A 16408-nucleotide genomic window follows, 5' to 3' on the forward strand; every position below is an offset into this window, starting at 1 on the left:
ATGTTTAAAAAATTACATTGGGCATTTGTAGACATCTAATTTCCCTTTCCTAATATTGTTTTTATTTATTAATTGGAATAATAACCGAAAAGTTTTCTGTCCATTCATCAAGAATATATATATATATATATATATATATATATATATGTTGATATTCAGTTTCAGGGCAATACATCAATTAAAAAATTTGTATGACTTTAAAAATTTTTATTTATTCCATCGTTTCGACCATTTGTTTTGTGTCATCTTCAGTGACTCTAGATTTAAAGAACGATAAAATATTAAATAACTAATATATAGAAAGTGATATGGTATGATACATGTAATTGAATTATCCTAATTATTTCATATTATATCACAATGCCCATATTGTTTAACTTAAAATACAAGGATGATTTTTTTATGCATGTGAACATTTATAATATGAAATAATTAGGATTGTTCATTGTAACATTACAATATGAAATAATTTAGGATGTGCATTGTGAACTTATAATATGAAATACTTAGGATTAATTCATTACATTAAGTTCATACCATATCACTATATATTAGTTTTATTTAATATTTCTATTGTTCTTTAATCTAGAGTCCACTGAATAAACAAAACAATGTGAAACGTATGAATAAATAATTTTTAAAGTCATACAAATTTTAATTGATGTATGCCCTGAAAACTAATATCACATATTTCAACATCAATTATATAAAAATTTAATAATATAATATATATATGTATATGTTTCCGAGTTCAATCCCGCTTTGAACAACCTGACATCGGGCAGCAGCAATGCCCATTTTCACTCGAAATATAGATCAAAAATATGTTTTCAATTGAAAATAAGCCAATTTCGGAACTGGGGGTAAAATGGCAATGGGAAATCTGTCCCACTATTATTTCCAGAATCGAGTAATTATTATATATAATAAACTTCTTTAAAAGCAAACAAAAATTATATAATTTTATACATTGTTTTAATTATTTAAAAATTTGTCATAAATGCTCAGCGTTTGTCAATGTCATCCATATACGGTAGCATGATTTTAATTTTAGACTTCATGATAAACTTTAATAATAGAACTTTTTTATCAATAGTTATCTATTTTTATCCAATATTAGTTTTGTGTAAAATTTATATAGATTTAATATTATTTTTGTTTTATGCTTTTATGCTGGTGATTACTAAATGATGACACACATTAAGTGTTTAAACATGAAAGAAACTTTGTTTTGATTTCGACGAAAGGGCTGCTAATTTGTTTTTAAATATGTTCCAACGTCGAAAAAAACTATTCAGGTATATATATATATATATATATATATATACATATATATGTGTGTGTGTATTTGGATATGTTGAAATTTTTGATAAAGCAAAATAAATAATAAACAATTTTACAAAAATAGTTTTTACGCGTTTCTTCAGTTAGATAAGAAGTAAATTTGGTAATAGCAGTATCCCTGACCTGTTATATCGTCGACATTGTTAACCCGTCTTTATCTGAAAATAACATAATAACATTTATAATGAACAAAAAAATCAATATAAATATATGATTATGTATATTATCAAAATTACCAAGATGACGATTTTCCCTATTAAATTCATTATGACATATGAGTTATCTTGTGAGCGACATTAGTAATTGAAAGTAAAATATTGACTCCTGACTCAAGGTGATAATTTGATTCTATTACAGCCGGTATATTTCAGTTGTTACGACAATATGGTAGAGAATTCAATGGCATTTTCAAAGGCCGTTTTGGGTTTACTATGTTCCTGAATTTGGCCAAACCCGAGGACATAGAGGTAAGAAAATATTAAAAGGTCGTTCAGGTTAGTTAACTTTTGATTATAAAATAATCAAATAAAAATGCTTTGTATTTTTGTCGGGCATGGTCGTAATGGCAACACGCACCAGACTAACGTGTAAAAGGTTTCAATTACGGTAAATTAGACCGTTGTCATGGCAACTCTGTGTTATGTTTCTTTCTCTTTTTACAAAGATTTTATTGTATATAACCTTGATCTGGTATTTCAAAAAAAATATTCATCAGCAAAGGTCAAAGGAATATTTTAACTTAACTTCTATAGAATAGATTTTTTAAACTTAATTTTTTTTATTACTATTTCTCATTGTTTACATCTTCGCCAATGTAAAAGTTCAATTGATCATATTTATCCCACCTACATGTAAGCTCTTATAGAGGTTATATAAAAAAAACTTGAATCTAACGTAAAAATAATAAAATATCTTCAAAAAAAATAAATAACGTATTCTTAAAATTTACATCCATATATCATAAACTAAATACTTTTTAGAACTCAAAACTAAAAAAAGCTACCAATGAAAAAAAAAATTGTTATGGATATTTATACATTTTCATTTATCTCTTGACTGCGACGTTGTAAGAAGTCAAGTGATGATTGGTTACAAATCTTTTGCCTTCCACTTTAAAACAGTGTCAATAAAAAATTCTATACTTTGCTTGTTTTTAAATAATAATAGTGGACTTTTTTACCCGCTGATCTTTAAGCTATGCTCTATCATATAACGTCAATAAATGCTTTTTTTTTTCAAATAATAATGTATTATAATATATCTTAATTTATTTGCAATCAATCTATATTTTTCAAATTTTCTTATTAACTTCAGAATAACCCGTTTCATTCCTTTGATTGTTAATTCTTTATAGATAGTATTATCAAGCACTAAACATACCAAAAAAAGCTACGTATACGATTTCCTTAATCCCTGGCTGAGGCAAGGTCTTCTCACCAGCTTTGGTAAGTTCTAATTTAAAAATGAACTATGTCTCTTAACCTACATCACTTAAATTCGTGTTATGTCTTAGGACGAAAATGGCAATCGAGAAGAAAAATTCTCACGCCGGCTTTCCATTTTAATATTCTGCAGCAGTTTGTTCCAATTTTCGAGGAGCAATCTCAAATTTTGGTGCGCAAGTTAGAGGAGCAACATATTGGAAAAGAACCCAATATAGTGCCATTGGTGACGGAATATACACTACATACAATATGCGGTAAATAATAATTATACAAAGAAAATTATTTTTAAAGTAAATATATAAATAAGGTCAAGAGTCAATATGTATTGACATCCTATGTTGGTATTGTTTCCGAGAGTAAAAAGAAGCGATTTAATTAAGTATCAAACTCAGCACATATGCGTCATTGTAACATATGAGAATACAAATTGAAATAAATTTGAAGTATTCATATGTTATTATTAATAACCAAGTAAAATCTGGCTTTATTAATTAGTTCATGTTATGGCCAATGATCTTTACGCCTTGACTGATATAGTATTTTTTTTTGGAAATTATTGTGTGAGTGATGTTTGTGAACCTTTTGACCAAATCTTTGATATAGAAACTATTTTTGACATTATAGGATAACCTTAATTAAGATTAATGCATACTAATTAATTCATTAGATATGATAATAATCTAATTGCTGTTTGAGAAACTAATAATAAATACTATATAAGTGAAGACTTTTTTGTTTAGTCACAATAATATAATGACTCATTAAAAATATGATATTTGAAATAGAGACTGCTATGGGACTCAAGATTGATCAGGATAATTCAGCCCAAACATATAAGCAAGCCGTTTGCAGGTAAATATTTTTTGTATCAATTTTTGTAGATAGTTTTTCTAAGGTTTGAAGCTAAAATAAAGCTAATTTGAAGCAGTATAAATAAATTCAAGTGCTGCATTTCTATGATTTTGATGATACAACTATAGTGCAGCATCCTTAAAAGGGAAGCCTGATTTAGAGGTTTGAAAAAAATCTGTTTTTTTTTTCAAATATTGCCTTTCAAAACTAGCCAAGAATATATTTCTGAAATTTAAGAAACACATTCAAATTATTTTCGGAGTTACAGAAAAAATAGTGAGCAAGCGTCATGTATACGAGCAAAACGAAAACTTCGAAGCGCGATTTTTCGGTGTTTCATTTTTACGATTCTTTCTAATTGGCCGGAAAGATAAAAAAAAACTAAACGTCCTATCGAAACGAGACAAAATTCATTGTATTCAGGATTAAATTATATTCTAGTTGAACCTAAAAAAACTTAATAAAAGTTATAATTAACCCACTTTTTAAACAATCTAAAGTGAAATTTTGAATAAAAAAACATGATTTTTTTCCAAGTTGCGAAAAATTGGTGAATTTCTCGTTTTTTTTATTTTTAGATTCAACTAAAATCTATACTATTAAAAATGCATCTTTTCCGCCAAATGACACCCACACGGCTCGTCGCGCGCATCGGCAAAATGCTTATACCCGGCATATTATGACATATATTTTAATGAAAAAAATTCAGAAGAATGTTGAAATATATAAATAAAATTTGAAAGTTTCGTTCAATTAAATATTTCCATCCCTAAAAATTCATCAAAAATTTTTTCGTGCCTTAAGCCAACTTGTTGGAACTTCAGTACCAAAAATTATTTTTTTTTAAAAGATTTAAATACTCTGAAAAAAAGAGATTTTGAAAAACTATAAAAAAAATACTCTGAAAAAATTAGAATTTTGAGAAACTATAAATTTTTGACAAAAATTTACTTTTTTTTGAAAAAAAAGACTTTTTAAAGAAAAAATTATTTTGAAATATTTTGGAAATTCTGAACGGATAAACATTAGTACGAAACCCATAAAAATTTAAACAAAATTTATACTTATTGTTAAAAATCTCTATAAAATATCTAATAATTTCATGTGCATATGTCTAATGATCATTTTTGACCGCCAAATGGCATTTTTTTTACTTTTTTACTAGATCTTCGAACCCGCTAAACCTGCCTTCATGAAAATTTGATCAATTCTTCATCTTGTCAATACAAGTAAAGTGTTTTTTTGAATTATTAAAATCGGACGCTCCGTTCTCTTAAAAACTGAGTTACAGTTTTTGGCACTTTTTGCCCCTTATCTTCGGACGGCTAGACCTACTTAGCCAAAAACAATTAGCGTGTCTCCTTATCAATACGAATCAAATGTTTTTTGAGTTATTCAAATCGCTTCATCCATGTTCCCGAAATCGTCGACGAAAATTTGTATCCGCACACACACATATACGCGCACACACACATCCATTTTTTCTAAGGTATGCCCATATTTAAGTAAACATAATGGGTATGCAAAATGTTCAGAAGGTTTGAAATGTGAAGATATATAAAAATTTTCATTTTCGATTTTTTGCGATTACTATAACTTGCCCTACGGGAAGTTAAAAACTAGAAATTATGGAAAATGTCTACTAATCAAAACTAAATTTTTTATGAACGAAACTTGTGTAAGAGATCTGTTTTTATCGAATCCTGTCTTATAACATGTTTCATTTTAAACGAACTAACACAAATCGTATGTGAGACGAACGTAATGAGTAATTTAAGAAACAACAAACATATTGGATGCAAAAGCTTGTAGCAAGTAGCAACATGAGTTGATTTCGTAAATTTTATATTAAAAATAATTTTTATATAAATGTATGAAAGGTATAAATAATTTAATGAATAAATTTACCAAAGGTCAGTTTACCAAATTTACCATAGATAGAATTTAAGCTATATAAAATATAAAGAAAGAGCCAGTCACCATCCATAGAGTAAATATTATAAAGCAGTATAATTTTGAAACTACCTTCTAATAACTAATAAATAAATAAAACAAATTCGTATTGTGATATCACCGATTATTGTGACCAAAAAATCTTTTGTTGGTAACTGTATCTAATATCATTCTTTAATTTCATGAGATATAAAATTTAGAAATTTGAAACTCATTAAAAAATTATTTGCAATTAAGACAAGGTGAATACCTGGTATATCGATCGATTCGTCCCTGGCTATTCAACGACATCATCTTTGGACTCACAAGAATTGGACGAAAACAAAGTCTCTTCTCGATCAACTCCATTCCTTCACGTGTAAAGTCATTAATAAACGTAAAGAAGATTTTCTGGAAATATAAAAAAAAATCAAAACTTGTTAGATAATCAAGAAGTAAGAAGTAAAATCACATAATCACTCTTAAACTTCTCTATAGGTATCTTTTTGAACGTGATGCTATTTAATAATGCATTAAATATCATCGTTTTATGAAAATATTAATATAAAATTATATCACAATCACAGGGTCATGATACGTCTTCTATGGCAATTACTTACTCAATGATGTGTTTTGCTAATAATCCAGAAGTTCAGGTATTATAAATATAATATATACCTTAAATTATTACGTTCAAGTATTAAGCAACTAATATTATTTTTAATTGTTAGGAAACAATCGTAGAAGAATTAACTGAAATTTTTGGCGATTCTGATCGTTTGGCAACGACGCAGGATTTGCAAAAAATGCAGTATTTGGAGAGATGCATCAAAGAAGTACTGCGCCTTTATCCTTCAGTGCCACTTATATCCAGATATAACGAAGAACCATTACAACTAAGTAAAAATATAAAATATTCAAAATATGCTATTAAAATAACTTCAAATTCCGTATCAGCAACTGAAAAGTTTCGAATGATTATGAGAGATTTGCTCCAAGCAAATATTTCAAGCGTTCGAGTAAAGCTTTCGAATTTTAATAAAAGCTTAAAATATCTGTATCATTCATTTAATTATTTTTGCGTTAGTGCTTATATATAAAAATTTACATAAATAAAATTAAAAGCAGTAAGAAATACATAGTTTTAAAGGCAAACCACAATTTTTGGTTTCTTTACTACAAAATTACAAATTTGAACATATTAGTAACATGTGTATGGATGCAGATATTTCATATTTAAATACTTCAAATTTTTTATAAAAAATATATTGAATCTGTATATTCTACAAGACTAGATTCTTACTAGTACTTACTATATACAGGGTGTTCCAGACCTTGACGTCAAACCCAAACGTGGTGATAGTATTGACCTTTACTATTCTGAAAAAAATTAGAATAAAAAATTATCTCGCGTTGTTTGGAAATTATAAGCTTTCAAGTGCAATCTAGAGCTTTAGTAAAATTATAACCAATTTTTGGTTATTGTGGTCAATTTCTAATTTATTTACTAATTAGTTTAATTTTTTAAACAATTACTAATTTTGTTCATTTAAACTTTAGAACCGTAACCGTGATAAATATCAAAAACAATAATACAATTGCCCCAGGTTTTCAAAAATTGAAACCTTTTGTTGAACTATAAATTTAACATTTTTAAAATCGGTTGACTTTGACAGGCCCTCCTATAAAAAAATGTATTAAAGTGTGTAGTCAAAGTTTAAACGAACAAAATTAGTAAAAACTGACCACAATAACCAAAAATGGGTCATACCAAAACTTCTTGAAAACTTCTGATTGTGATCTTAGAAATGTTACTCATAATTATAGTTCCAAAGTTTAAATGAACAAAATTGGTAAAAACTGACCACAATAACCAAAAATGGATCAAAAATGCAATATGAAAAGCTCTAGATTGCATGTGAAAGCTCATAATTTCCAAACAACGCGAGATATTTTTTTTCTATTTTATTTTCAGGACAGTTTTTGGTCAATACTATCACCCGTTTCAGCTTGACGTCAAGGTGTGGGACACCCTTTATAAATATTATAAGCTCTGGCTTTAAGTTTCATTTATATGAGCATTAATACAGTTTATTAATTCTATTCATTAAAATATATTACTAAGATATTACTATAAGTACATGACCTACTACTACAAAAACGATGTTCATATTTTTATGACAAAATATTTTTTCTTTTTTTCCCTACAAAATTAGAAAAGCTAAATGCTTTATTTTTTATAAATTGGATTTGATATCATTGGCAGTATAATGTCATTTTTTCTTAAAGCGACTTTCATACCTCTCCAAATCCGATTTAATTCCAACAAATATGCGTAAGTTTTCAAAGTTTTCTTTATAAATTCTATATATAATATTTATTAAAATTGATATTATTTTACAGGCAAACATTTGTTACCGGCGGGACAGACTGTGCACATCCATATATTCGATCTCCACCGAGATGCGACCATTTATCCAGAGCCGGAGCGGTTCGACCCGGATCGCTTTTTGCCCGAGCAATGTGCGCAGAGGCACCCCTTCGCCTATATACCGTTCAGTGCCGGACCAAGGAACTGTATAGGTAATTATTATAATAATTATGTAATATTTCACTGGGCTTTAGTCTCGAAACAAAAGGGTTTTACAAAACTGTCATATTTTGATGAAAATAATTTTATTTTTGATTAATAGTGATAAAATTGATACTGGTAAAATTGCAATATAATAATATTGCAAAGGAGAAAGGAGGAAGTATTGAATTGCAATACCCTGAAAATATTGCATGTGGTCTAGGGGAGGCGTATATGGAAGATCAAGTATGACAATTTGGTTGATTTTAATGGTTTCTAATTTATAACACGATTACAATGGTTTTTAACTTTTGAAGAGGTTAATGTTTTACCAGAAAATCTAATTTGCTATTTTTATGTTTCCTCGAGTTTGCGCGCCAAAATTTATATTTCGGCAACGTTTTCTCAAACGGCTGCAACTATTTCAAAAATTTAAAAGCCATTTGATATCTCAACGAGACGCACATTGATTACTTTTTCAAGGCAATCAATCGATTCGTTCAGCAGAAAAAACTGCAAATTTTTCGTCCACGTTTTCCCAAAATCTGTTTTCTGAAACGAATTTGAAAACTTAAAAACCATTCGAAATCTGACATAGCAGTGCTGATTAGTTATTGGTAAAGATTGGCGGAGCCATTTCTTCGCAGTTATTGTTGAAACTTTTTTTTACAATTTTACAGAAACTTTATATGATGATATAGATAATTATGAATATTTGTCAAAGTTTTGAATTTACGACATAAAATTATAACGTGACAATTTTAAAGTTGCTAAATTTCAATTCTTAATCGATTGATAATACGATCATCAACTAGGAAATTTTTTGTAACTAATTTTAAGGCATAATGCCAATTACATCTCGTTAAATTATAATTTGAGGTATAATGGACAGAGTAAAAAATGCAGCATTTAATACGGACATTTTTGGAGAACGGTTTCTGAAAATTAAGTAAAATCAAATGAACATCCTGAGCTTACAGTTTATCCCCTGAGGCCTAGGCAACCTCATATTCATTGCATCTGGTAAAATTTATTTACTACGATAAATATGTTTTGGACTCGAATAGATGGTAGCACTAAAAACAGATGTGTGTATTCAATCCCTGGTTTGAATTAAAAATGAAACTAGCTGTAAGTGGAATTCTGTCTTAAGGCAATTAAGGCATCGTGCCTTAAGGCAAATTGCTGGAACTTCCCGTACCAAAATTTATTAATTTTTTAAAAACGATTAACATTTTTGAAAAAAATGTACTTTGAAAAAATAAGATTTTTGAGGAACTATATATATGGACAAAAAATTACTTTTTTTTGAAAAAAAAATTAAAAAAAAAAAATTTTTTTTTAATTTTTTTTTTTTTGAAAAAAAATTTTTTTTCTTCATTTTGACATATTGTGGAAGATCTGAACTTTTTTTTCAAAGCAATCGTACTGATTTAACTGCATATAGGGACAAAATATAAAGCGACTTTGAAAAAATAAGATTTTTGAGAAACTATATATATGGAAAAAAAATTACTTTTTTTGAAAAAAAAATTAAAAAAAAAAAAAACTTTTTTTTAATTTTTTTTTTTGAAAAAAAAAATTTTTCTTTATTTTGACATATTGTGGAAGATCTTTTTTTTCAAGGCAATCGTACTGATTTAACTGCATAGGGACAAAATATAAAGCGCGTAAGCGCCGCGTCGCTGTCTAACGCATAAGCATTGGTACGGAACCCATAGGAATGTTAACAAAATGTATACTTATTGTTAAAATCTCTATAAAATATCTGATAATTTGATGTGCATATGTCTAATGATCATTTTTGACCGCCAAATGGCTAATTTTTTTACTTTTTCCTCCATATCTCCGAAACCGCTAGACCTACCTTCATGAAAATTTTATCGATTCTTCATCTTATCAATACAAGTGAAATGTTTTTTCAATTATTTAAATCGGACGCTCCCTTCTCTTAAAAACTGAGTTACCGTTTTCGGCACTTTTTGCCCCGTATCTTCGGAACGGCTAGACCTGGCTTCGCCAAAAACTAATCAGCACGTCTCCTTATCAATACGAATCGAATGTTTTTTAAATTATTCAAATCGGTTGATCCGTGTTCCCGAAATCGTCGACGAAAATTTGTATCCGCACATACATACACACACGTACATACATACACACACACACATATACATCCATTTTTTCTAAGGTATGCCAAAATGTTCAGAAACCTTTGAAACGTAAAGATATATAAAAATTTTCATTTTCGATTTTTTTGCGATTACTATAACTTGCCCTACGGGAAGTTAATAAAAATAGAAATAAAAATTGGAAACATCGAAAAGAAAAAAATAATAAAAATCTTTTTGAACACTAAAACCATATTTACATCTTACGAGTAAAGAATGAAGATGGTATTATGGTGTTTTTAACATCGCGAAGGAGGGTTTTGGCGAAAACAACCACAAAAATTGATTGGTTATTTTTATGTTTACTCGACGTTTCAAGTCATTCTGTATCGAATGAGACCAAATATGGAAACAGCATGCGTGTACGTGTGTGTGTATGTAAACCAATTTTTCGATCTCTCGACTCTCGTCCACGTTTTATCGTAAACGGCAGCACCGATTTCAAAAATTTAAAAGGAGTTCAAGCCGTTTGTAATATGCAGAAAAGTAAACATTTGTCCACGTTTTAGGCCGCAATGCTGAATCGATTTTAAGATTTTGAAAACTGATATTCGTACGGATTCGCCCTGATCAGTTTTGGTAGAGATCATGGCAATGCTAAACGTACTGAAATATTAAGTCCCTACGAAAAGTGGTCTAAATTTAAAAATTCATCATACTTTCAAAGAGAGTCAAACATTGTGTCAAAAGTCGCTTTTTGATGTAGTGAGTCAACATTTTCTCAAAAACGACTTCGAGATTTTTCAGCGTATTCATGTATATGTTTCTCTACTGGTACAAGAGTAGGTGTAAAAAAGTCTGACACAAGAGTAGGTGTAAAAAAATTGTTTGTGAATTCGATTGCAATGCATTCATGTAGATAATGAACACTATCATTATATAATTTTTTATAAAGATCGTCAAAAATAATTTAACAAATAATTACGAAGAAACGGACCGGTCGATACTTGCTAATTAGCACGATTCCCAGCTGATATCTCTTGAAAAGTTCATGATTTTTTAAAATTGGTTTAGCATTTTTAGCAAAAACGTGAAGGCCCTACGAGTCCTTTTAGCAAGTTACATCAAATGACTTGGCTGTTAAATTTGGTAGGTTCACTTGGCTCACATACATACACATACACGCAACATAAACACAAACACGATTGGTGTGAAACGATTCAGAATGACTTGAAATAATAAAATATACAAATACATAATAGGATAAAATTAGCAAATCGAATTTTAAATGATATGTTGTTATTTATAAAGAGTTAGTTTATTAATATATTTTGAATTTTTTTCAGAAAGTTATCAATGTTTATGAAGATTTTAAAAATTTTTACCAAAAAGCAAAATATAATATTAAGTCTATAATCGAAGTTAATTAATCGCAAGATATTTTAATAACAAACGTGTGAAAATACGTCATTATTATATATTTATATAAAAACAAAAAAAAATATATGGAGGAAATATTTCTAACAAATGTAAGCAAAAGCAACCGAATGACTAAATTATGATAACGCGATTAATTCATTCATTCATGTTTATGTGTTCCAGAAATCGATTTCAAAATAAGAGCTAATAAAGATAAATATTATAGGTAGAACAAATGCAAATTAAGATAACGACGTATATAAATGATGTAAAATTAATAATCGAATCAGTAATTCGATTTTAGACAAAGCAGCAGTTATTGACGAGGGCTATTTTGGTGTAGAGTGTCTAATGCGAAAATTTATATACTATTAATTTTAACCGAAAATTAGATGGTAGTATTTTTGGCAAGATGTTCCTAATACTTCTTTAATTGGTTTTCAAATTAGTTAAGCCATTTCTAGGATTTTAGGTAAGTGGCGAATAGACCTGAATCAGAGGTTTCGGGTTTGATACGCACTTTGAGCAGCTTGATGGCAAGCAGTAGTGACATCAGTTTTTACTTGGAAATTTAGATAGCAATATGTCTTCAAATGGAAATAGCGCTTATCCGACATTGCTGCATCAATAAAAAATTATAACTATTACAATAATCGTAATAATAACTAGTTGTAAGTAGCATTCTGCCTTAAGACAAGTTGCATTAACTTCCGTTACGTATGCTTAATCAACTTAATCAACAAGAATTAAGATTCGGCTATTTAGATAAAATTATTTCAAACATGCTTATAATATCTGTAAATTTATAAATTAAATTAATTTGTTTAACATATTTTACTTTTTATTTTGGGGTTCTGAAAATGTATTTTATTTGTCAACTATAATCAGTACAGATTCTTACGAAACACAAAACGTACATATTTTCTCGGTATATATTCTGATTAGAATCGCCAAAAACGCGCGACAGAACTCTAAAATTTGATGAATTTTCATAATTCAAGCGCTTATCGTAGGCCTATAATAACTTAGTATGTTATTTCATTTCAGGCCTATAATATTTTAGTATTTTATTTCATACTACAAAAACCTTTGTTGTACAAAGCTTCATCAATATCATCAAAATATAATTTTCAACATTTAATTACGAAGAAAGGGCGCGGCCGATCTTCACCAAAGACTTATCAACGCGATTCCCAATAAATATCTTTTAAACAGTTTTTCGAATTTTAAAATCTATTAAACATTGTGAGCTGAAAAGTGAACAATTTCGGATTTTTTTGCGAAACATAAACTTTTCCTCGGGAAGTTCTCTCCTTTCCTTCGAGAAGTTAAAAATCACCACATAGAGACGTGACAACTGTTTGTTAATCTATAAAATCTATAAAAAACAAAAACAGTTTGTAAGAAATTCAACAGAACTCATAGGACCCTCAAGTTCTGATAGCAAATAAATAATTTTAAAAATCTCGACGATTTTATATTCACAATTTGCTTGATGTTGGCAGCGTATATTATGAAATTTTATATTCATATTTCTTGATGAAAATATTTGCAATATCAACTTCTGATTATTACGAGATAGCTTGTAGCAACAAAAAGGTGCAACCATAAGTTTTCAATGTTTACGTTTATTCAAATTTGCAATAATTGTATTATATTACATCAATAACTTTCATATAATTACTATTTTTGTTTATTTGTTGTATAGAATCATTTGCTAATGATATCAGACAAATTATATCTATAAAAATTAGAATAGTTGCCTATGGAAAAAGTATTTGTTAAATAAGTTATAATATCGCTTAAAGATACATATCAAATTGGAAAAAATAATTAATCTTATGTTTACATATATTTAACCACTAATTTTAAACTCAATTTGCTTATATTTAATAATTAATTTGTATCATTCATTATTAACTGTTATTTTAAATACGTGAACTCTAATTGAAATTATAAAATAAATTTTGTTTATTTCTGGTTAATTCAAAATGAAGAAGACATATAGATATTCAGGGCCGAGAACAATTGTAACTTCAAGTTAAAATTTTAAAATTCAAACGAAATTAAAGAAATATTATAATTTGTTTAAGTAAAAGAAAAATGAATTCTTCTTATATGATAGTATGTTTTGTATAATCGGTACAAACAATTTTAAAATTATTAAAAAATGATTAATAAAATTAATGATTTTGTTTATAAAAAAATAAAATCCATTTAAGAAAAAATGGTGTACCAAAATTCTTACGGCCCTTTTCATTTGACATCTTTTTGAACTTTATTAACTAAAAACATGCAATAATTTACAGTAAGTAATTTAAACCACGATCATAATAATCCTATTCTTTCGTAATGGTACTTAACGTATATTTATTATTTTAACTCTTTTATAAAACTTTATTTATTTTTTTTAAATTATTTTAATTTTTTGCAGGCCAGAAGTTTGTCCTCCTTGAGATGAAATCCGTCTTGTCTGGTATCCTAAGAAAGTACACCCTGAGCCCAATTACGCGTCCACAAGATATAACATTCCTTTTGGATTTGGTGTTGAGGCCCAAAGACCCAATTAAAGTTAAATTCACTCTAAGAAAATAATTTAATTTTTTATTTTTGCAGCTATGAATGAGTATTGTGCATTATTTTTCTTTCTTCATGTCTTTTTGATTCTATCGATGCAACTCTCAGTATATTTGTTTATAAATTTTTTGTATAGTATGTTTGAGTGATATTAATTTAAAAGTGTAACCTTGTGAATGTGATTTTATTATTATTTTATATTATAATATAACCGTTTTTGAAAAGATAAATTTGTTTTAGTTTATGATTTATATTAATATAATTTTGATGAATTTGAAAATTTTGAACTATAATATTAATGAGTATATATAAGCTCACGAAAAAGTTCAAATCGTATTGATTGAAATTTTTGCGAAGGCAGGTTCAGTGGTTTTGCAGATACGGAGCAAAAGTGCAAAGAATAGCAGTTTATGAGAGAACGGCGCATCCGATTAGAGTGATTTAAAAAGAATTTTGTTTGTGTCGACGGTGTTTGTTTATTATGTTTTTGTTCTCTAGATCTAGAACCTAGATAAACATAGATAAAACTCATCGTCCAAATATAAGCACCTATATTATATTAGATTTATAACATACGACTATAAAATGTACTGTATTTATAATAATTATTTTAAATAATTTAAAACAATTGTTATTACTCATTGATCAATTTTCATTGATTATTGATCCATTTTATTTTTATCTTGAAGCACGATGCCATGCAACATTAGCTTCGAGTTATTTTGGTTAAGTTCAATTCTTTAATTTTAGTTTGAAAATGGAGAAAAATAATAGAAAAATGCGATATATCCTGTAATATTTTTCTAATAAAGGAAAAAACGCAGCGCAGGTTTGTAAATGAAGCTGTCCTCCAGTTAGCCTGTTTAATACAACTTTACAACTATCAAATGTCGTCAAGTATTTCAGACTGCATTTAGACTCAAAACTCACTTGGAAATACCATATCGAAAAGAAAAGTCAACAACTTGAAGAAAACTGTATTGAACGGAAAATGCAAATTAAGCTCATGGAATAAGTTGTTACTGTACAAAAAAAATGCTGAAACCAATAAAGACGCACGGAATCCAACTTTGGCGAACGTCCTAAAAATCATATATTACAATTGTCCAAAGAATCCAAAATAAACTTCTGAAAAAAGTAAATGGTTCTAAATATGTTCAAATTTCGCTCATACCAAAAGATCTAAATATTAACACAGTACATGAGGAATTCCAGATTCAAAGCAATAATTACAAAAAAAATCGTAAGCACCCAAATCCATGCACCTTGAAAGGGCCCACAGGGATGAAAGACTGAAACGAAAACGACCACGTTACTGCAAAACAGGATACTATCATACCCGGAAGCCTAATCAGTGGATTGGCATCCGATTTAAACATTCTTGGACAAGAAATTGTCCATCATGAGCTACTTCTAGTTGGACAGACAATTGATGCTCGACTGTACTGTAACTAACAAGAGAGATTACACCAGTAAATTGTAAAAAAAAAGATATTTTATTCTATCATGACTTTGGCCGATCATACACTTCTTTGATTACCTGCCAAAAGTTGCGAGATCATGGTTGGAAAGTATTGATGCATCCACCGTACAGTAATAGCACTCTTTGACCAAAACTTGTTTCGACCTCTGCAATACTCTCTCAATAGAATTTAACTGGTTACAAAGGAAATCTATGAAATCAATTGATTCAGTTTTTCAACCAGAAACCACAGAAGTTTTCACCGATGACATCTTGATCCCACCCCAAAAATGGGAAAACATTATCGTTAACAACGGCACATATTCAGTTTAAATAAATTTAACTTCACTGAAAAAACTTAGTTTTCAGATTAAATAATTTTTTTCTTTGGCAATGTATATACATGCATGTATATGTTGATGTGTATGCATATACAAGTTTATAAACTTCTCACAGGTAAAATTTTTTGCTTGTCGTACTTGTCAGGTACAACATTATCAATTTTACAAAAAAAAATCTACCAAGGCATTCATTGAAAACAAAATTCTAATAAATCCTTCAAAGATAAGCTTGTGTTCATTGGCTTACAGGAAATAAAAAAGAACTAGTACATGCAATCCTCAACGTTTTGAATTTTCGCGCAGTTGTCTGCAAGCAAAATATTACGTGTATACTGTAACTAATATTGAAAAAAAAG

The 16408-nt window shown here is 28.4% G+C and overlaps 1 protein-coding gene across 1 annotated transcript; it reads left to right on the top strand.

Annotated features, from left to right (window-relative positions):
* Positions 1 to 1762: 1762 nt before the first annotated feature.
* Positions 1763 to 15373, top strand: LOC113375640 (cytochrome P450 4c3-like). The gene is made up of 10 exons (XM_026615569.1): positions 1763 to 1811; positions 2699 to 2789; positions 2858 to 3043; positions 3575 to 3641; positions 3770 to 3803; positions 6161 to 6229; positions 6305 to 6473; positions 7977 to 8156; positions 14107 to 14251; positions 15190 to 15373. Exons 1-10 carry the CDS (start codon positions 1776 to 1778, stop codon positions 15371 to 15373), a joined length of 1161 nt encoding a protein of 386 aa, XP_026471354.1. The 5' UTR covers positions 1763 to 1775.
* Positions 15374 to 16408: the final 1035 nt, after the last annotated feature.

The sequence above is a fragment of the Ctenocephalides felis genome, unplaced genomic scaffold, assembly GCF_003426905.1.
Source record: "Ctenocephalides felis isolate EL2017-DRISC unplaced genomic scaffold, ASM342690v1 CF-g0.4_SCAFFOLD_01886, whole genome shotgun sequence".
Lineage (NCBI taxonomy): Eukaryota > Metazoa > Arthropoda > Insecta > Siphonaptera > Pulicidae > Ctenocephalides > Ctenocephalides felis.

Coding starts and splice junctions, on each gene's coding strand:
- LOC113375640 (XM_026615569.1), top strand. CDS start 1,776: ATGTTCCTGAATTTGGCCAAACCCGAGGACATAGAG. Junction 3,044..3,574: donor TACACTACATACAATATGCG/GTAAATAATAAT, acceptor TATTTGAAATAG/AGACTGCTATGGGACTCAAG. Junction 3,642..3,769: donor TATAAGCAAGCCGTTTGCAG/GTAAATATTTTT, acceptor ATACAACTATAG/TGCAGCATCCTTAAAAGGGA.